The sequence below is a fragment of the Mus caroli genome, unplaced genomic scaffold (genome assembly GCF_978045245.1).
Source record: "Mus caroli unplaced genomic scaffold, Mus_caroli_1 scaffold_11, whole genome shotgun sequence".
In the NCBI taxonomy this organism is placed as follows: Eukaryota; Metazoa; Chordata; class Mammalia; order Rodentia; family Muridae; genus Mus; species Mus caroli.
In genome coordinates, this window is record NW_028227266.1 from 55,366,032 (window position 1) to 55,387,918 (window position 21,887).

Genomic DNA, 21,887 nt, shown 5'->3' on the forward strand with positions numbered 1-21,887 from the left:
GACACTTGCTTAATGTGCACAAAGCTTGCTTGCAGACCAGCGTGCTACCTGTGAGAACTGAGGTGAACAAAGTTCCTTAATGCCATCCCATGGCCACTCCTTCCTGGGGTTTTCCTCCTTGCTCTCTTCCCTGCCTCCTGGATAACCTGTTTGGTATATTTTATAGCTGTACTTTAAGGCCTCATGAAGTTGTAGAAAGCTGCCATTCTGATGAACTTTGAGCTAAAGAGCTAGTCAAGAAAATATTGGTGCTAGTGTCAGCTAGGTCCCATTCTTGTTAGTGTCTTTTTGGTATTTGTTTTGTTTTGTTTTGTTGAGACAAGGTTTCTTTGTGTAGCTAGCCTCTGCCTTGTGAGTGCTGGGATTAAAGGTGTGAACCACCATTGCCCAGCTACAATTTTTTTAAAATTAAAAAAAAATTTTTTTAAGAATATTTATTTTATGTATGTGAGTACACTGTTGCTGTCTTCAGACACACCAGAAGAGGACGTCAGATCCCATTACAGATGGTCGTGAGCCACCATGTGGTTGCTGGGAATTGAACTCAGGACCCCTGGAAGAGCGGTCATTGCTCTTAACCACAGAGCCACCTCTCCAGACCTTATTTTGTTTTTTTTTGAGACAGGGTTCTCCATGTAGCCTTGACTGACTGTCTCAGAACTTGCTCTGTAGACCACACTGCCTCTGCCTCACAAGTGCTAAAATTAAAGGCATGATCCACCAATCTGGCTAAGATTTTTTTTTTAAGGGAGTTTAAGAATGATTCTGTGTTATGTCTGCTTTCTGGGATTGTAGCATCTTTGATAGAAATGCTGTATGTTATGTTACTTTGTGGTTAGAATTTTCTTCTGAAGAGATACCATCTATACTTAAAAAGAAAAAGAAATCCTGGTAAAACAAACAAGCACTGGGATTAGCTCACACTTATCGTATGGCTCATCCAGTACTCATTTATTTATTCCATGGATATTAATGGCATACATACTATATTAACCATGCCACAGTTGTTACTTAGAAGAGAGGGTAAACAATAAAAAAAAAAAAAGAATACTAGCCTTAAATCTGAAGGATGAGTAGGGATCAAGCACTGGTGAAGTATGACTAAAGAAGATAATATGTGGGCTGGAGAGATGGCTCAGCTATTAAAGGCTAGGTTTACAACCAAAAGATAGAAGAAAACAATAGTTCAGATCCTTAATGGTAGAAAGTATTTAGCTAAGCCAGAATGTTGAGTGGGAGTCAAGCCATGGCAAGAGATGGAGAGCACAGATAAATGAGGCCAGATCATTAAGGCCTGAGAAATCCATTAATGATATAAGCAATGTGATAAGTTTTTCCATATTTGCATTCCAGAAAGATTTTGACAGTATATTTTTGGATAGTGTATCTCACTGATTACCTAAGAGCCAGAAAGCTCAGTTTAAAGACTGTTGTACTTACAAGGAGAGAGAATGGCAGTATTATTAAACATGTAATGTCAGGGGAGATGGAGAAAAATAGACAAATTTAGAGTTCAAATGAGTAGGAGCTGCTTAAGCTGGTGTGTGAGGAAAATGAGTGAGGCATCTGAGTTGGGACTTGTATGTCAAGATCAGTGCTGGTAACATTAATTAATTTAGGAGACATTGAAGTGGGGTGGGTTCATGTAGAAAGAAGGTCATGGGTTTAGTTTGTCCATGTCTTTGGGATACCCAAATAGACAGTTCCTTTAAGCAACTGGCACCTGAGTGCTGGTACAGAAAAGAAATCTGCACTGGGAATCATTATTTCTAAATAGCCAAACTCGAGTTGACTCTTGGAGGCATCAGAACAGATGGTTGGTCCTGAGAAGGTGGCTGTAGACAGGAATTATGGTAACGGCTAGCTGCCCTGGAATGCTAAGGCATGCTAAAAAAGAATTCACAGTTCAGTTAGTTGATTTCTAATGTCCCATCCCTGAGATTTGATGGCTACATAAAATTGTTCTGGATATGTCATATTTTCATATTAATTCATCTTTTCATTGTTTCCTTTTTAGGAAACAAGAAGAAAGGAAGGCATTGTGAAGCTGAAACCTCATGAGGAGCCTCTACGTTCTGAGATCCTCAGTGGGAAGTTTACTATCTTGGTGAGTCTGTAGAACCCATCTTGTGCTTTGTTACATCCTTTTGTGGCTGTTGCCTTATTAGGATTTTTGTGCCTAGGTTACTTATCAACACATTTTGCTAAAATTGTTCTAATAATAATTGAGTTATTACTAATTAAAAGTATTAATTATTAATAATAGTTGAATTATTGAGTTATGGAGCAGAAGACAAAGTTTTTTCTTCATTGATCCATTAAAAAAGTTGTTGGTCAGCATGTTGGGAAAGGTTAATAATGTATCAAAACACGTCCTTACTTAATGGTAACTCTCCACTAATTCCTGATCTCTTGGCCTCTCGGACAAATATGTGATAATATGTTTAAGGTAGCATAGAAGTCATTATCTTGATCTGTTTCTCTCCATCCTGCCTGGGAAATTAGTTATAAAGCCAGTGGAGAATCATCCTTTGATTCCTCTGCAGCTGAAGAAAATGTGACATTTTTTAAAGCCACAAGAATATGGTTCAAGGGAATGCTGAGAGAACCAGGCCTGGGGTTATAATAACACTGCTCCCTTTATGGAAGAATAGACACAAACCAAGGAAGTTTTGTTAGTAGCTCTTTTCTTCATGTGTCATTATGCAGGATAATAAGTCTAAAAAATTCCTGTGATTGTCTTTTCACTTCTCAATATTCCCGGATTTATCTGTTTTAGAATGTTCGAGACCCAACTGGAGCCTCCATTGCCCTTTTCACTGCCAGGTTACATCATCCCCACAAGTCTGTCCAGCACGTGGTACTCCAAGCTTTGTTTTACCTGCTAGACAGAGCTGTGGACAGGTAAGCAGTAAGACTATTTTGTGGGTGTCTACCTCATTTAGGAAAGTGACAGTCTGTGAATTGATTAAACTCAGAAGTGCTGTCACCATTGTCCCTAGGACACAGCCTGGACAGTCTAAGTAGAAAGCAACTCCTATGTTTAAGAGTGTGTTTCTGGTGTCATTAGGATGCTGTGCTCCTTTGTGTCACCTTGCTTATTTTAGGATTAACAAAAGCTGAGAGAGATAATTCATAACAATTGCTAATACACTGAGGATGGTTTATTTGATGGAGGAAAGGAACTCTGTTGAGTGGGTGTGGGTGTGGATGGGTGTGTGGGTGTGTAGGGCTTCCACATGCTAAGGCATATGCTCTATCATTAGCTTATGTCCTAATTATTTCTTTTTTCCCTTTAACTTTGAGATACAGTCTGACTTAGTTACCCATACGAACTTAGTGTTCTCCTGCCTCAGCATTTCAGACAGTAGAGATTCCAGGCCCATGTCACTAGGCTTAGGTCATCTGTTTGTTAGTTTTGTTCATGTTAAAATTCTCTGGGGACTGGGTGGTGATGAATCATGCCTTTAATCCCACCACTTGGGAGGCAGAGTGAATCTCTGAGTGAGCCAGGGCTACATAGAAAAACCCTGTCTTGAAAACAACAACAGCAGCAGCAACAACAAAAAAACCTAGCCAGCCAGCCGTGGTGGTGCACGCCTTTAATCCCAGCTCTTGGGAGGCAGAGGCAGGCAGATTTCTGAGTTCGAGGCCAGTCTGGTCTACAAAGTGATAGCCAGGGCTACAGAGAAACCCTGTCTCGGAAAAAATAAAAAAAAAACTCAAAAAACAAACCTAGCCATAGCAAACAAACAAAAACCCTTTGGGAGTTGGAGAAATGGCTCAGAAATTAAGAGCACTGGATGCTCTTTGAGAGGACCCAGGTTCAATTCCCAGCACCCACATGTAACTCCAGTCTTAGGAGATTCAGGCCCTCTTCTAGATTCCATGGGCATCAGGCAAGTCTGCTGTGCACATATATACATGTAGGCAAAACACTTATACACATAAAATAAAATAAAATAAACACAATAAGTAAAAAAAAAAACCCTATGGGCTAACCTGGGAGTATACTGGGCTAGGTACTTGCCTAGCATGTGTAAAACCCCAGGTTCTTTCTCTAGTATGGAAAACAAAAATAAAACAAGCCATGCCCAGTAGTACCTGCAGTCCTAGCACTCAGGAGTCAGAGGCAGGAGTATCACCACAAATTTGAGGTTTGCCTGGCTACATAATAACTTTCAGGCTAGCCAAGGCCACATAGAGAGGATCTATCTTGATAAAAACTAAAGCAAACTAAACAAACCAGTCCGGGAGCTGCAGTTATATGGTTCAGTGGTGGAAAACTTGTCTATTGCCCTGTTTAATACCCAATGCTAGAAGATAGATATCTAGATTGATAGATAGATAGATAGATAGATAGATAGATAGATAGATAGATAGATAGATGATGGATGATAGATGATGGATGGATGGATGGATGGATGGATGGATGGATGGATGGATGCATAGATGGATGATAGATTATGGGTGGAAGGATGGATGGATGGATGGGTAGATGGGTAGATAGGTAGATGATGGATGGATGGATGGATGGATGGGTAGATAGATAGTGGCTAGATAGGTAGCCCAGTAGGCTGGTACACTCTTTTAATGCCAGCACTCTGGAGGCAGAGGCAGGTGGGTCTGTGTGAGTTTGATGCTAGCTTAGTCTACATAGTGAGATCCAGGCTATCTGAAGCTATATGGTGATTTCCTGCCTCAAAAGGGAGGTGGTGTGTTGGAGTACCAGGGAGATGGCTCAACAGTTAAAGAGTACTGGCTACTCTTTGAGAGACTAGATTTTTATTCCCAGTACCCACATGGTGGCTCACAACCATTGGCAGCTCCACTTCCAGGGTATCCAATACCCTCTCTAACCTCTGGTTACCAGTCATGTGGTGCATATACATACATGCAGGCTAAATTCTCACTTGTATAAGAAAAAATTAAAAATAACAGTTGGCGTGTTGTAACCTTGGTACTTAGGAGGTGGGGAAGATGCTACGATTTTAAAGCCTGCTTAAGCTGTGAGGAGAGACTCTGTCTCAAAAAAAGAACACAAAAACAAACAAAACCACAACAAAAAACCTGATCACAACTTATCGTGGTCAGACAAAATAGTACCTTAGACAATTAAGGTGGTAGAATCATGAATTTGAGGCTCGCTTGAGCTGCATAGAGAATTTCAGAATGGACTTGGCTTTTGTTGTTGGTTTGGTTTGGTTTGGTTTGGTTTTTTCAAGACAGGGTTCCTGTGTATAGACTTGGCTATCTTGGAACTTGCTCTGAAGACCATGCTGGCCTTGAACTTAACAGATCTCCCTGCATCTGCCTCTCCAGTATGGGATTAAAGGCATAAACCATCACTTCCTGGCTTGTTTTGTTTGTTCAGAAATAGGGTGTCATATAGCTTTACGTGGCCTCAATTATGGATTTATAAATTGAGAGTAGCCAAGAGACTGTCTAAAGTGAGACTCTGATTGGTTAACTTTTGTAGCTTCTGCTGTTGATGCTTAGTGGGAGATACATGGGAATCTTACACATGCTGGAATTTTACAAATGACAAGTTGCTGAGGAGTAGGGACCAGTCATTTCAGTAGTATTGTACTCCCTAAGTAGCAGTTTGGAATTTCTCAGCCCTTCAGTCTTCAGGGCTACTTTCAAGACTGTGGATACTTTTGAAATGCTCGCTTAGTTTAGGAGAGTGAAGGAAAGCTACCTTTCTCAGAAAGTCCAGTAGCGAGGGAATGCTAAGGTGGATGTTCACTTATCTGTTACCTGCCTTCTTCCAAGTGATCCATGACCTACTTGCTGCTTTGATTACACTTTATGTACTTCCTTCCTTTGAAGCAAATGTGAAGCAAAGACTGTGTTTTAAGCTCTTTGGTGTCTCCTGCTGCATGTAGCTCAAGAATCAAACTCAGCAGGAAGCAGTTGACTCATTGTGATACCTCATGCTATATACCCAGAGAGCAGCATCTATTTTATATCATTCCATGTGTGCTCACATTCCATGTGAGCAACTTCATATAGGATCATGAAACCTGGGTCTTTATGCCCTGTAGTTTGTTTTCATTATACTTCTTTCCCTGTGTCACTGACTTGTTTTAGGCCCCAATCTTTTAGAAAAATCCTGTAATTCTTCAAATTGGCCCTAAGTTTAGCTTGTTGAGAAAATGGAAATTCTCTAGACCTAGATAATCTACTTGGTAATTGTGCCTCTCTTTTTCTTTTTCTCTTTCTTTCTTTCTTTCTTTCTTTCTTTCTTTCTTTCTTTCTTTCTTTCTTTCTTTCTTTCTTTTTTTTGTGTGTGTTTTGCTTTGTTTTGTTTTGATTTCCTTTATAGACAGGGTTTCTCTGTTATTGCCCTGGCTGTCCTGGAACTCATTCTGTACAACTCAGAAATCCGCCTGCCTCTTCCTCACGAGTGCTGGGATTAAAGGCTTGTGCCACCACTGCCTGGCAGTTGTGCCTCTTTGACAGTATCTTTAATCTTGAGGAACAATAATCTCTGTATAGTTATAAAAAAAAAGGAGTTAAAAATAATATTAATGCATTAGGGGCCAGTAGAAATAAATTCTGCCAGAAAAACCTCTGTGCATTTTAGAATTAAAGTTTTTTTTCTCTTTTTAGAAAGTTAATTCACTGACCTTGACGTATATTAGATACACAAACTTTAATTTATATACTTGAACTGGATTTTGAAGTATTTTCATACACACATAATTGACAAGAATTTGTTATTTTTCATGCTAACTCCTTTTCAGTGCTTCCCTCTTAGATTTTGTAGAAGTGTGGTGGTATGGGGGCTCTCAGGAGGGGATGCAAAGATGAGGATGCGGCATAAGAACCTTGATGTGGCTCATACTTATAATTGTAGCACTAACAGGTGTGGAGTGTGTCAGGAGGATTACCCTGAGTTTGAAGCCAGCCTGAGTGTAATGCAGAGTGAGCACATAGGATGCATGAAACCCTCTGGAAAACAACTAAGACAAATACGTGTAAAACCTTCCTGTCTAGAAATAGTGCAATCAAAGACTTCATGCCTGACAGGTGAGATGGCTCAGTAGCTCAAAGCAGAAGCTATACTAACCTGAGAGCCTGAGCTTGATCCCTGGATTTCATGGTGGAAGGAAGGGACAGAGCTAACTTCTGAGAATTATTTTCTGATTCCCACACTTGCTACGGCCCAGATACGCGAGCACACACACTATACCAACACTGTACGGGTGATAGTATTAATTTAATAACCTCTGGGTGTGTAAGGATCTGGCTTGGCTTTGAATGAAACATTTGTATTAAATGCTTTGTTTAATGATTGGTTTGCAGCTTTGAAACGCAAAGGAATGGACTGGTGTTCATCTACGACATGTGCGGGTCTAATTATGCCAACTTTGAGCTAGACCTTGGCAAGAAAGTCCTAAACCTGCTGAAGGTAAGGTTGTGAAGGGAGAATCCTTTTAAGGATTCTTTTTTCTTTTTCTTTTTTGGGAAAATATTATTTAGAAAAATGTAGACTTCAGATATTATGTTCAATTTTAAAGGTCACCTATATACAATAACTAATATCTGCTTCCTTATAACAAAAAGTTATCTTAAAAGTCAAGTTGAAAGATTTGAGATGGCTTAGTGAAGCTGGGCAATGGTGGCGCACGCCTTTAATTCCAGCACTTGAGAGGCAGAGGTAGGCGGATTTCCGAATTCGAGGCCAGCCTGGTCCACAGAGTGAGTTTCAGGACAGCCAGGGCTACATAGAGAAACCCTGTCTCAAAAAACCAAAAAACCAGCCAACCAAACAACAACAACAAAAAGATATGATCTTAGTGACTCATGCCAGTAATGCAAGCACTTGGGAGGCCAGGGCAAGAGAAGTGCCATGGGTTTGAGTTAGGTAGATCTACACAGTAAATTCTACTTCCTCCTTGGCTACCAAGTAAGATTCAGACCAGCCTGAGCTATGTAAGGAGTGAGGTCCTTTTACAAAGCAACGACTATAAAACTAAAAAGGAAATAATGAAAATGAAAAGCCACAGGCAAATTCTTAGACATAAGATGTCCCTTTTGGGGGCTGGAGAGATGGCTCAGTGGTTAAGAGCACTGACTGCTCTTCCAAAGGTCTTGAGTTCAAATCCCAGCAACCACATGGTGGCTCACAACCATCCGTCATAACAAATCTGACTCCTGGAGTGTCTGAATATGGCTACAGTGTTCTTACATATAATAAATAAATAAATTAAATAAATAAATCTAAAAAAAAAATTGTCCCTTCTCATAAGGGTGAAGACTTTAAAAAAAAAGTCCCTTTTCCTGAGTTTTGTGATTATTAAAGGCCTATCTATGACAACTATGAAAAATGCCATCTAGCCAGTGACTTTCTAGACATGTGGCTGAATTATAGATGAAATTTAGTTTTCATTTCACTTTAGTGCATGTAAATTCATTTGGTCTATTTATATTCATGTAGAATTATGCACATATATAGATGTGTAAAAGTTCCATACATCTAACATCATAATTCCTTATATCTCTATATCTTAGGCCTAGTGACTTGTTTTGTAAATTAATGTGTACATGTATGTGCATGCATGTGCTTGTATTCTTGTATGTATGGAGGCCAGCAGACAGCCTCAGATGTCATTCTCAGGCAACACCATCCACTTCTTTGAAACAAAGTCTGCCATTGGTCTGTAGTTCACCAGTTAGGGTAGACTGGATGGCTAACCTGCCCCAGGGATCCTTTTGTTTCTGCCCCACCCCTGGAATTACAAATATATGCCACCACATTTAGCAATTTTATATTAGTTCTAGGTATTAAATTCAAGTCCTTGTGCTTATAAGGCAAGCTTATTACCAACTTAGCCATCTTCCCCAGCCATAAAGTTATTTTTTTTTTGTATTTTAAAAGATAATCAGGGAGCCGGGCGTGGTGGCGCACGCCTTTAATCCCAGCACTTGGGAGGCAGAGGCAGGCGGATTTCTGAGTTCGAGGCCAGCCTGGGCTACAGAGTGAGTTCCAGGACAGCCACGACTACACAGAGAAACCCTGTCTCGAAAAAAAAAAAAGATAATCAGGTAGGCTAAGAATGTAGTTCAGCTGGTTCAATGCTTTGTAGCATTCAGAGGGCCCCGCATTTGATTCCAAGTGCCTAACATCAGGAGGTGGAGGCAGGAGGATTAGAAACTCAAGGCCTCCTTGGCTTACATAGCAAGTTCTATGGCAGCATAGGGTACTTTGCTGTTGCTATGACAAAACAAGACGGTGCATGAGAGAAAGCATTTCATTGAGTTCATGGTTTCCAAGGGTCAGAGTCCATGACAGTGGACTAAAAGCATGGTGGTAGTAACAGCTGAGAGCTCACATCTTCATCCACAAGCCGGAAGGAAAAACATCTGAATGGTACCAGGCTTTTGCAGTCTCCATGCTTGCCCGCAGTGACACCCCTTCTCTAACAATGCCACACTTTCCTTCCCAAACAGTTCCACTAAGTTGGGGCTAAATATTCAAATATATGAGCTTGTGGATCCATTTTATTCAAACTAGAATGGGCTGAGACCATATCTCAAACAACAAAACTCCTCCCAAACTCCGAAAAATGTGCTTAAAAAAATGTATTTAATGTATTTGAGTGCTCTGTCTGCATGAACATCTGTATGCCAGAAGAGGGCATCAGAACTCATTATAGATAGTTGCAAGCCACCATGTAGTTCCTGGGAATCGAACTCAGGACCTTTGAAAGGGCATCTGGCACTCTTAACTGTTGGGCCATCTCTCCAGCCCCCAAACCATGCTTGCTTGCTTGCTTGCTTGCCTGCTCGTTGCTTTATTTATTTATTTATTTATTTGGTTTTTCGAGAAAAGGTTTCTTTGTGTAGTCCTGGCTGTCCTGGAACTCACTTCTGAGCTGGCATCAAACTCAGATATCCACTTGCCTCTGCCTCCCAAGTGCTGGGATTAAAGGCATGCGCCATCACTGCCTGGCTCAAAACATGCTTTTTAATGTATAACTATTTACTATGACTAGGGAAGACTGAATGGAATAAAATAGATTGTGCAAGCCCGTTATGGTGGCACATGTCTCTAATTGTGTTCAAGGCCACCTTGGACTACATAATCAGATCCTTTGTCTCTGAAAACAGAAATACAAATATACTGTATGAATGAATGTAAATGTTCAGGAACTTGGAGTGTAGCTCAGTGGGAGAGTGTACATTTGGAATTTGTGAGGTGTGTTGTGATGGGATTGTAATACTTGAGAAGGTAAGGTTGGACTGCCAATATTTTAAGAACAGACCAGTCCAGGATGACTATAGGCAAGACCCTGCCTTTAACTAAGGTAAAACAACAAAACAAATGCATTTGGGCAGGTGTCCTAGCATGGGGTGAGAAGTGAAGAGTGAGAGTGGGGTTGGGGGTAGGCAGCAGAGCCAGGTGGATCTCTGTGAGTTCAAGGCCAGCCTAGTCTATATAGCCCATTCCAGGCCAATCGGGACAAGATAGTGAGACCCTTTCTTTAAAAAAAAAAAAGTTGCTGGGCGATGGTGGCGCACGCCTTTAATCCCAGCACTTGGGGGGCAGAGGCAGGCGGATTTCTGAGTTCGAGGCCAGCCTGGTCTATAGAGTGAGTTCCAGGACAGCCAGGGCTACACAGAGAAACCCTGTCTCGAAAAAGAAAAAAAAAAGTCATTTGTATTGCTAGGATAGCTTTTTAGAAATTGAATTGCTTAAAGGGTATATGTACATTTCAAAGAATATGTAATGGGGGGTAGAGAAAAGTCTTAGTGATCATGAGCACTGGCTGCTCTTTCAGAGAACCCATATGGCTGCTTATAGCTATCTGTAACTCCAGTTCCACGGTATATAATACCCTCATACCAATTAACATAAAATAGAATAGAATAAAATAAAATAAGAATATATAAGGGAAGATGCCTTCCTATAGACACTATCAATGAGCAGGTGTTCCAAGGCTATATGAGATAACTTCTTATCTCTGTTTGGTCTTATTATGAGACAGGATCCCTAAATAGTGTAGGCTTGCCCAGTGCTTGCTGTATAGACCAGGCTTGATGCCTGCTGTCCTCTACCTTACTGAGATAAAGCGATTTCTCCAAATTGATCAAGCAGTTAAAAGGGGCTTTGGGTATTTATCCTGAAATAAAGTTTTTCATCTTTGAAGGAAGGGAAAAAAGTAGTTTTTAAGTCTGAATGAAGAAGCCTTTGGAGAACTTTGCTGTGGATATTGTATATTCTGTGTAGGGAGTGTTTGTAAACTCCTCAAATTTAGCGGAGCCGAGACTGAGTGAGAAGAACAAAGGCTAGAAAACTGAGATTAGTTTATTCAAATGAAAAAAAATGAAAGCTACAGTGTGGCTTAGTCAGTTTCTGGGGACTACTTATTTATATATTTTTGGATATGCATTCATGAGTGTGCATGTGCACATGTATGTATGTGTAAGGCCAGGGATCAAGTGCATCCTTAGGATCTGTCGACCTTGTTTATTGAGATAGGGTCTTTTCAAGGACTCAGGGCGCCCTGACTGGGCTAGGCTGCTGGCCACTGAGCCTTAGGATCCATCTCTTTGTCTCACTTGTGCTGCTGACTTCATGTGCCTACTGGAGATTGAGCTCAGGTCCTCTGTACTTGTGTGGGATGCACTTTACCGATTGAGTCATCCCTCCAGCCCCCTGATTCCTTATTACATGGTAAGCCTCCCTGAGAAAGGCTGGGATGTTAAAAAGTGGGATGAAGCCAAGTACTGTGGCTTAACAGTGATATGCTGCACTATATGTCTTACATACTTTTGTCTTTATGTATATAAATATAAATATATATAAATCTCTTATTTTCTCTCTAAGAGTAGTTTATTTACTTTTCTAAGACCTCATTTGTACTTGTACACACTAGATCATGTGTGGGTGTATGTATGTATGTATGCATGCATACATGCATTTGTGCATTTTATTGTGTTGGTTATCAAATTTAGGTTTTGTACATGCTAAACACATAGTTACACCTCTGGCCTAGATTGAATATATTGGTTTAATAAATGAACAAATGGAAAAAAGGTTAAAGGTGGACAGTGTTATATGTATATACACACATACATTTTGAGCTAGATGAAGATTATAAAGTAGAATGTTTATCCTCAACTTATTAAAAATCTAAGTTTTAGTAAGCTGAATTTTTGTAGGCTGCAAATATGTGTGCTTTTGTATGATATGTGCAGTATAAACAGAAACATCAGGGCCACAAGATGACTCAGTGAGTATATTTGCCATGAGAGCCTAGTGATCCATGTTCAATATTCAGAATCCACCCATAGAAAGGCAAAAGCCGGAAACTGATCCTTGTATGCACACTGTGGCACAGATGTCACCACTCACCAATAATAAAAAAATAAAAGAATAATTTTTGATCCATAAAGAATATGATTAATATGAACTTAGCATCATTACTTGTAAAGGTAGATCAGCTTCTAATTTCTTTATTTCTCTTAATCACTTTCAACCTCCCTATTTTTGAATTAAGCTGTCAGGCTTCTCTGTTGCCTATGCATGGGGGAGAGTGGCGAGAACTCATACTTTGGGCCTGAACAGTTTCAGGTATGGCTGGGCTTTAACTCCTCATACATTGACTCCACAGGGAGCATTTCCAGCTCGACTGAAGAAAGTGCTGATTGTAGGAGCACCCATATGGTTCCGAGTGCCCTATTCAATCATCAGCCTGCTCTTGAAGGATAAAGTCCGGGAAAGGGTAAGGCAAGCTCGTCTTTTCTTATTGGAGCTAGATAATACATTCCGGTCTCTGCTGGCAAGCTTTTGCCAGTTAGTTTTCTGCCTTCAAAGAATCCTCCGGGCTGATCTCAAGTGGTGTCTCCTCCTTTACTGTACCCAGTCCCTCTCTACTCACCAGTCTGTGATACGATGCCTTCACTGTCCACAAACCTGTGGGTAGGAAAAGGCCACAATTTATCTGACACTCTCTTTACTACACCTTGAGTACAATAGTACTGAACCATGTGCCTCATAAGTATTTTAAGGATTGTATGAGTTCCAAAGTTTAACTTAGTGCTATATAAGACACTATTAATATTTAATAGTATTTAAAGGTTGGGGCTGTAACTCAGTGTCAAAGTGCTTACTCAGCATGCCCAAGGGACTAGGTATAGTCCCCAACACCCTGCCCCAAAACCAAAACCAAAATCAGCACTTAATGTAATTATAGTAGCTCAACTGGTATTAGATTTTTTTCTGGGCTGAGTAAGTAGCTCAGTAGTAAAGTACTTGCCCAGCTTCTGAAAGGCCCCTGGAGATGGATGAATTCCAGCATAATTTAAAAAAGAAAAAAGGAAGAGAGAGAGAGAGAGAGAGAGAGAGAGAGAGAGCTCCTCACAAGAAAGTCAAACTGGTTTATTTACTGGGAAGTACAGTTAAGTCCCTGCAAGAGACCTCAGGGTGGTGAGGAAAGTCTCTTTAGTTTTATTCTTGGAGACAGGGATTCACTCTACAGCTGAGGCTGTCCTGCAGCTAGCTCACTGTCACTGTGTTGTAGCCCACTAGACAGCATGTTCATGGCAGTCTTTAGCCTTAGCCTTTCAAGGCTGGGTGGCACTGGAGGGAACCACCATGCATATCCGTGGGCATTGTTTTTTCTTAAACCGGTTTCTTATTGCTTCTAATTTAAAGATGATCCCATTCACTCTATTTCTCTAAGTAATCTCTTGAGTTTTTCACATCTGAAAGATTATTGTCTCAGTCAGTGATTGTAGCTTTTGAAAGGAGTGACATACAAACAGTGGTGTGTAGCATGACGGTATGTGAGTCCTTACTGTCTCCCCACTTGAGAGGCCCTGGCGGGAGAAGTTGGAAACTCAAGGTCATTCTTGGCTACACAGTGAATTTGAAGCCAGTCTGGACACATGAGATCTTGTCTCAAAAAATAATAAGATAAAATGATAGAGATAATAAAGATTAGTTTTACATTGTCATTTTATTTGTTTGTTTGTTAATAGCCCTGGCTGACTTCTAACTCAAAAGAAATCTGCCTACCTCTCTCTGCCTCCCTAGTACTGAGATCAAAGTCAATTGTCAATTTTTTTTTAGTTTTGTTCTCTCTCTCCCCCCCCCCCCCCCCCCCCGTTTCTCTGTGTAGCCCTGGCTGTCCTGGAACTCACTCTATAGACCAGGCTGGCCTTGAATTCAGAAATTCGCCTGCCTCTGCCTCCCAAGTGCTGGGATTAAAGGCGTGCGTCACCACGCCCAGCTGTCAATTTTTTTTTATTAGATGTTTTCTTCATTTACATTTCAAATGCTAGCCCCTTTCCTAATTTCCCACCCAAAAATCCCCAAAACCCTCCCCACCCCACCCCCCTTTAAAAATATTTTATTTGTATTTATTTGGGTTTTGTTTGTTTTCTTGAGACAGTTTTTCTGTGTAGAACCTAGAACTCACCCTAGAACTTGCTCTGTAGGCCAGGCTGGCCTCAAACTCAGAGAACCTCCTGCCTCTGCCTCCCTAGTACTGAAATCAAAGTCCTGAACCACCACCCCTGGCTGCATTGTCAGTTTTATGGTAATGAAATTATAAAGTAAAATTACTAGTGCAATGTGTGCTAGTGTAGCTTTGTAACTGAGGCCAGAGCGGATAAAATAAAGACATTTGATGTTAAAGAGGCTGCTGCTTGGCAATGACTCAGACAGAGCAGGACAGCTGCTTCTAAGGTAGCTTTTCCTTTATATGGTGGTTTCGTTGTGCTTTGTTCTGACCTCAGAAGGATTGCTGGTATTTATTTGCAAAGATTCCTGCCTTGTGAGGATTGTTTAAGCATGGTCTTGAGTTTGAATTGTAGGAATTATATATGCACGTATAAACTCAAACTGTGTTTAACACTTCATAAAGTCCAGACCCTATGCCCTGGGAACTAATTACACACTGAATGACAGTCCTTACTTACCCTTGAGAACTTCATTGTTTTGTTAGAGAATCCAGAGTTCTAGAGCAGAGGACTTAGGCTATTTGGGAGCAGAGAGGAAGTATGGCCTTGGACATTCTAGAAGAAGCTTCATAAGAGAGGTGTGGTATAAGCTACAACCTTCTGTTTTTAAGAGTTGTGTTTTCAGCCGGGCAGTGGGGGTGCACACCTTTAATCCCAGCACTTGGGAGGCAGAGGCAGGCGGATTTCTGAGTTCGAGGCCAGCCTGGTCTACAGAGTGAGTTCCAGGACAGCCAGGGCTACACAGAGAAACCCTGTCTCCAAAAACCAAAACCAACCAACCAAACAAACAAAAAGAGTTCTGTTTTCAATTTTTACATGTGTTTCTGTGTACTATGTACGTGCCTTGTGTTGTAAGAAGCCAGAAAAGGGCATTGGATCCTTTAGAACTAGAGTTACAACATGTGGATGCTGGGATTTGAACTGGGTCTGAACTACTTAACATCTCTGCAGCACCTGTGAGCTGGTTCTTTAAGAGCTAGAAGAGGAAAGGGAGCAGCTTTTTAAGAGGTTGAAGTTGCAGTGCAAGAGAGGTGCCTCAGTGGTCAAGGTCATGCACTCACATTGGGTCCTCAGCACCCAAGTTGGTTAGCTTCTAAGCATAGCTCCAGTTCTTCTGGCCTCTCATCATCTGAATGTGCTATACATTCTCTCTCTCTCTCTCTCTCTCTCTCTCTCTCTCTCTCTCTGGCCTCTCATCATCTGAATGTGCTATACATATTCTCTCTCTCTCTCTCTCTCTCTCTCTCTCTCTCTCTCTCACACACACACACACACACACACACACACACACACACACACACAATTTAAAAATAAACAAAAAGAGGCACCAGCAAGGGGGAATAATCTTTTAGGAATAGCATTCCTGTCCCATAAAGATTTTAAGGAGAAGTAACTAGGCCATTTTGGCCTAGCATGTCTAAATTTAAGTATGTAACAGAATCAAATTTGATTACTTATTTAATGTTTTTCCTAGATTATCATTTCTAGGTGGCTTTGTCTTTCTTTCATAGAGTTCTGTCTTTAAGGACATCCATACAAAGCTGTGAGTAAAATCTAACCTAAGAGAATAGAATAGATAGAGTTAGTATGAGGTTGACTAAAGTAGTCACTACCTATGCATTCTTAGCTTCCAACAAGAAGAGATAGTGCTGGAAAGACTAGTGAACAGTGTGGAGCCTTTGCTCACTATCCCTTTGTTTCAGAAGAGAAATAACTTGGACCCCAATTCCAAGAGCTCATTTGACCAACATTCTGGGCATTCTAAGCTATCTGAGAAATTCATAGGATTTTAAACTGAAGCTGATAAAATTGAGTGAGTGTGCTTCTTTTCAAACAGTGTTTTAAGCAAATCTTATCTGATTTTCAAACCTAGTAGAAGCACATTTGTTTTTATCTTGTTTGTATCCTTGCTCACCCACAGCCCAAGTACTCAATGTTGTTCTTTCTTTCCTTGCAGATTCAGATATTAAAGACATCTGAAGTTACCCAGCACCTGCCTAGGGAGTGCCTTCCAGAAAATCTGGGTGGGTACGTCAAAATTGACCTCGCTACTTGGAATTTCCAGTTCCTGCCCCAAGTGAACGGCCACCCAGATCCCTTCGATGAGATCATCCTGTTTTCCCTACCTCCTGCCTTAGACTGGGACTCAGTACATGTTCCAGGTCCTCATGCCATGACCATCCAAGAGTTGGTAGACTATGTTAACACCAGGCAAAAGCGGGGCATCTATGAGGAGTATGAAGACATTCGTCGTGAGAACCCTGTTGGCACTTTCCACTGTTCCATGTAAGTAGGAGAGGTTTGGGTCACCATCAGTTACCCAGGATTTTCTGGCAAATGATGACTGCAGCTGCTTCAATACCTCAGTTCCTTTATAGAAGGTTTCCCTGGTGTCAGGAAGCTTCTCCGGAAGGCTGAGCATGGCAATGCATGCCTTTAATCCTAGGACTTGGAAGGCAGATGAAAGTGAATCTCTGTGAGTCTACATAGTGAGCTTCGGGCCAGTCGGGGCAACATTTAAAAACAATACATAAACAAAAAGGCTTCCTGGGAAGATGGTTAAGTGGGTAAGAGCACTTGCTCTGCAACATCGGATCTCAGTCCAAATCTCCAGCACCCATATATGAAAGACTGCACTTGGACATAACTCCACCATTGTGGGGCAGGCAGAGATGGGTCGGTCCTGAGAGCTCACTGGTCCAGGTAATAAGGTGATGAACAACAAATGAGGCACTTGATGTGCTGCTGTGCTTCTGCATGCACATACATAGGTGTGTGTATTACCACACTCAGGTGTGCACAGTATGTACTACTAACACACCCCAAAATCTTCAGTCACTTTAATAGAGTTATCTCCTGTTTTTTATCTGAGTTATCTCCTCCTTTGGACTTGGGCTTATTACTGGCTTTTTTTTTTTTTTGGTTTTTCGAGATAGGGTTTCTCTGTGTAGCCCTGGATGTCCTGGAACTCACTCTGTAGACCAGGCTGGCCTCGAACTCAGAAATCCGCCTGCCTCTGCCTCCCCAGTGCTGGGGTTAAAGGCGTGCACCACCACGCCTGGCCTTATTACTGATATCTTATGCTTTGAAATTTTTGGTCGTCTTTGGTTATGAATAGGGAAACTTTGTAATGATATATACCTATATTTCCTCCTTCCTTCCTTCCTTCCTTCTTCTTTTTTTTTTTTTTTTTCCCCTTTGGCTTTTGTTTTTTGAAACGGTATGGCTGGCCTAGGCTGGCCTGGAACTCACTTTGTAGACCAGGCTGGCCTGGACCTTACAGTGATCCTCCAAAGTGCTGGATAAGCATGTACCAATATGGTAATCTTAGGTATTTTATTGAGATGCAAATGCTGTTTGTAAAAGACCCAAAGTGTAATAAAGTGCTAGCTTGTGTCAGGAAGTGCACTGTGAATTTGAAAGGGTTCCATAGCAGGGACAGAGAAGAGTTGTCTCTTAGGGATTTAACCCTTTAGAACCTTGCCTCTACCCAAGTCCTAGCATAGGATCATCCGGTTTGTTCATTACTGATGCATAGTGACTTAATGCCCATGGTTGCAGCATAGAGTATTTCTGTCCCTTTTGTTATGGGGTGTGTTTGTGTATATTTGTATCTGTACATCTGTAGAGGCCAAAATTTGATGTTGACTGTTCTCTCCAATTGTTCTCCACCCTGTTTGTCTGTTTGCCTGCTTGTCTGCCTGCCTGCTTATCTGTCTTTTTAAAATAATCAAGTTTTACTTTGTTTTATTTGAGATAATATCCTACTATGTAGGCTTGGCTAACCTGTAATTCACCAAAACAGGGTGCCCTCACAGAGATTCCTCTATCTCTGCATCTCTAGTGCTGTTCTAGTGCTGTTCTTAAAGGTGTACACTACCACACGTATCTATAACTTAAGTGTGTTTAATTTTTTAAAATATATTTTATTATATTTTATGTATGAGTGTTGCCTGAATGTATGTCTGTGCACCACATGCATGCAGTGCTCAGAGTGGCAGTAGAGGGCATTGGATCCCCTGAGACCAGAGTTACAGAAGAGTGTGAGCCACCAGGTGGGTTCTGTTTGACTTTGGGTTCTCTGAAAAAGCAACTAGTGTTCTGAGCTATCTCTCCAGCCCTCTTACAACATTGACATTGGCTGTTTTTCTCCTATTAGTGAACTTTATAAACTAAGCATGCTCGCAGTGGGCTATTAGTTTAAATTCTAAGTTAGCTAGAGGTCCCTTCTGTTTGTTTTTTTTTCTTCACTCTATACCTTAGTTTTTCTGAAATACGTGGTTGGAATATGTGTAATACGTGGCTATTGAATGTTTGTCTTCCTTTAAATGTTTTAGGAATCCATGGTTCTCTGAGTACCTTTTTCATCTCAGAATTCTTGTTCAGGTTAGTCATGGTCTGAAGAAAATGCCAAAGAAGGACAATAATGAGTTAGTAAACTGAGGCAAGGCCATTGAGAAAGAAGCCAGTAAGTAGAGCGAGAATATAAGACTAGTGGCTTGGCTGAGCAGGTGGAGGTGCTGCCGCCACACCTCATGACCTGAGTCATGAGTGGGGTTCCTGGGGCCCACATGGGAGGAGAAAACTGACTCATGGAAGTTGTTCAGACTTCTACACAATGCACTGTGGCGTGTGTGCATCTTCTCTTTATCCCACAACCCTACTGTAATATCAGTAATAAATAAAAATAAGTGTAAAAGAAGGAAAAAGAAGCTAGGGCTGTAGTCTCATGGTCGAGCGCTATCTGGAATTGACAAGGTCCTAGGTTTGAAGAGAAACGAAAGGGAAAGCAGGGCATATATTAAGAGGGGAGAGCTGGGCAGTTGTGGCACATGCCTTTAATCCCAGTACTAGGGTGGCAGAAGTAGGAGGATCTCTGAGAGTTAGAGACCAGCCTGACCTACAAAGCTAGTTCCAAGGATAGCCAGAGCTGTTACATAGAGAATCCCTGTCTTGAAAAACAAAACAAAAAAGAGAAAGAAATACTATTTTCTCTAACTTCTTTTTCTTTTTATGTGCTGAAGATCTCTAGATTTATATATTAAATCTGCTTCCAAGGCAGAACAGTTGTTCCCTAACTATCCTTGAACAGACTTTGTATCTGGCTAGCCTAAAATGATGATCTTCCTGTCTCAGTCTCTTAAGTGCCGAACCACTCTTCAAAACTACCATGCACAACTTTCCCCATAGCCACTGTCACCCTCCCTACACCTTTTCTTCCTACTCCATAGGGTCTCATCTAGCTCAATTTAGGTGCCCCCTAAAACTTGCTGTGTAGCCAAGGATGACTTTGAACTTCTGATATTTCTGTCTCTCCCTCTTGTATGATGGAATTACAGGTATACACCACTATCTTCAGTTTCCTCAGTAGGAATTAAGGAAATAACTTGGGAGCAAGAAAGAATCCACTTTTGGGAGCTTTAAGAGTTTGATCTAGGTACTCCTGTAGTTGCTTGTTGCCTCACGCAATCATCGTGAAAGAGCGAGGTTGTCTGCTTGTACCATTTCAATCTGCTGCTATTTTAGAATTGAGCCTGGTGAGAGGACTTCATGGTTGTGCCTTTGTATTGAACTGTGGAGCTCTTGCTTGATGATCTAGAACCATAAGCCTTACTAGCTCCTGATCTTCCCTTCTTCAACCAGGTTCTAGTAAGACTGCCTACAGAGAGCAAACTGTATCTCTCTTGGAATTCTGGATTGTGAAGTAAATATCAGAGTTCAAATTGTTCAACGTTCCCCTCAAATTTTTTTATTTTTTATTTTTAAAGACAGTGTAGTTAAGTGAAGTGTGGTGTGGTTCACTGCTTTAATCCTAGTACTCAGGAGGCAGAGGCAAGCAGATCTCTGTGAGTTTGAGGCTATCTTGGTCTACAAAGTGAATTCTAGGACAGCCAGGGCTGCTACACATAGAAACTGTCTTGAAACACACCTCCACCCACTCCCACCCCACCCTCCCCCAAAAAAAGAAAAAGAAAAAACAAACAAACAAAAACCCAACCCAACCAACCAATAAACAAACAATCCACAGTGTAGTTGTCTGACTGAAGAAAACTTCCATAGGCTAAGTATTCGAAGGCTTAGTGCCCAGTTTGTGGAACCACTGGGAAGGATTAGGAGGCATGGTCTTATCTGGGGAGGTGTCACTCGGGATTAGCTTTGAAGTTCAAAAGACTGTGACATTCTAGTGTGTCTCTTTGCCTTGCACTTTGAGCTGTGAGCACTCAGCCAGTTTACCACTGTACCTTTGTTCCACCATCATTGACTATTCCCCTGAAAACATAAGCCCAATTAATTAAATTCTTTCTTTTATGAGTTGTCTTGGTCATGGTATTTTATCACTGCAATAAAAAAAAAAAATCTGCCTGTCTCTGCCTCCCGAGTGCTGGGGTTAAAGGTGCTTGCTATCATGCCCAGCTTTTGATAGAACTTTGGAAAAGGGAAAATAATGTGTTAGTAAATGAGAAGAGGCAATTCTCTCCTTTTATTTGTGTTTGTGTGTGCTATATCTCTGTGAGAAATATATGTCTGTGTTAGATCTCTGAGAAATGTGTGTGTGTGTGTATGTGTGTGTATGTGTGTGTGTGTTTGGTTACATATTATATAATACAATATTATATATTATTATCTTAGTTAGGCTTTTACTGCTGTGAACAAACACCATAACCAAGGCAACTCTTATAAGGACGATATTTAATTGGGGCTGGCTTATAGGTTCAGAGGTTCAGTCCATTATCATCAAGGCAGGAACATGGCAGCATCCAGGCAGGCATGGTGCAGGAGGAGATGAGAGTTCTGCATCTTCATCTGAAGGCTGCTAGTAATATACTGACTTCCAGGCAGCTAGGAGGAGAGTCTTATAACCCACACCCACAATGACACACCCACTCCAACAAGGCCACACCTTCAAAATTGTGCCATTCCCTGGGCTGAGCATATACAAGCCACCACAATTATAAATATTGCATTTTTTGAGATTTTATTTTTGTGTGTGTATGGTTATTTTTGTGTATGTTTGACTACCGTGTGTGTGTGTAGTGCCCTTGGACGCCAAAAGAGGACTATGGAGCCTCAAGGACTAGAGTTATAGCTTGTTGTCAGCAGTCAAATGGGAGTCAGAAATCCAGCCTGGGTCCTCTTGAAAAGCAGTCTCTGTGTGTTCTTAATTACGGAACCATCTCTTCATCCCTAACTGTCCTACTGTCCTTTAATTATAGTATACCTAGCTTTAACCCCCCTCCATCTCTCTCTCTCCCATTCTCTCTCTCTCTCTTTCTGTCTCTCTCTCGACAGGTTTTGTTTGTTTGAGACAGGGTTTCTCTGTGTGTGTAGCCCTGACTGTCCTGGAACTTGTCTGTAGACCAGGCTGGCCTTGAACTCATAGAGATCTGTTTGTCTCTGCCTCCTGAGTA

The 21,887-nt window shown here is 41.2% G+C and overlaps 1 protein-coding gene across 2 annotated transcripts in view; it reads left to right on the top strand.

Annotated features, from left to right (window-relative positions):
• Ptpn9 (protein tyrosine phosphatase non-receptor type 9) overlaps window positions 1–21,887 on the top strand; it is a 70,533-nt gene that overhangs the window by 28,858 nt on the left and 19,788 nt on the right. Inside the window, exons 3-7 of one of the 2 annotated variants that reach the window (XM_021171943.3) lie at window positions 2,018–2,107; window positions 2,780–2,904; window positions 7,312–7,417; window positions 12,627–12,737; window positions 16,436–16,764. In XM_021171943.3, coding sequence (XP_021027602.1) covers window positions 2,018–2,107; window positions 2,780–2,904; window positions 7,312–7,417; window positions 12,627–12,737; window positions 16,436–16,764 — 761 coding nt within the window. The remainder of the gene's footprint in view (window positions 1–2,017; window positions 2,108–2,779; window positions 2,905–7,311; window positions 7,418–12,626; window positions 12,738–16,435; window positions 16,765–21,887) is intronic. The other variant, XM_085844654.1, reaches the window with a different exon arrangement.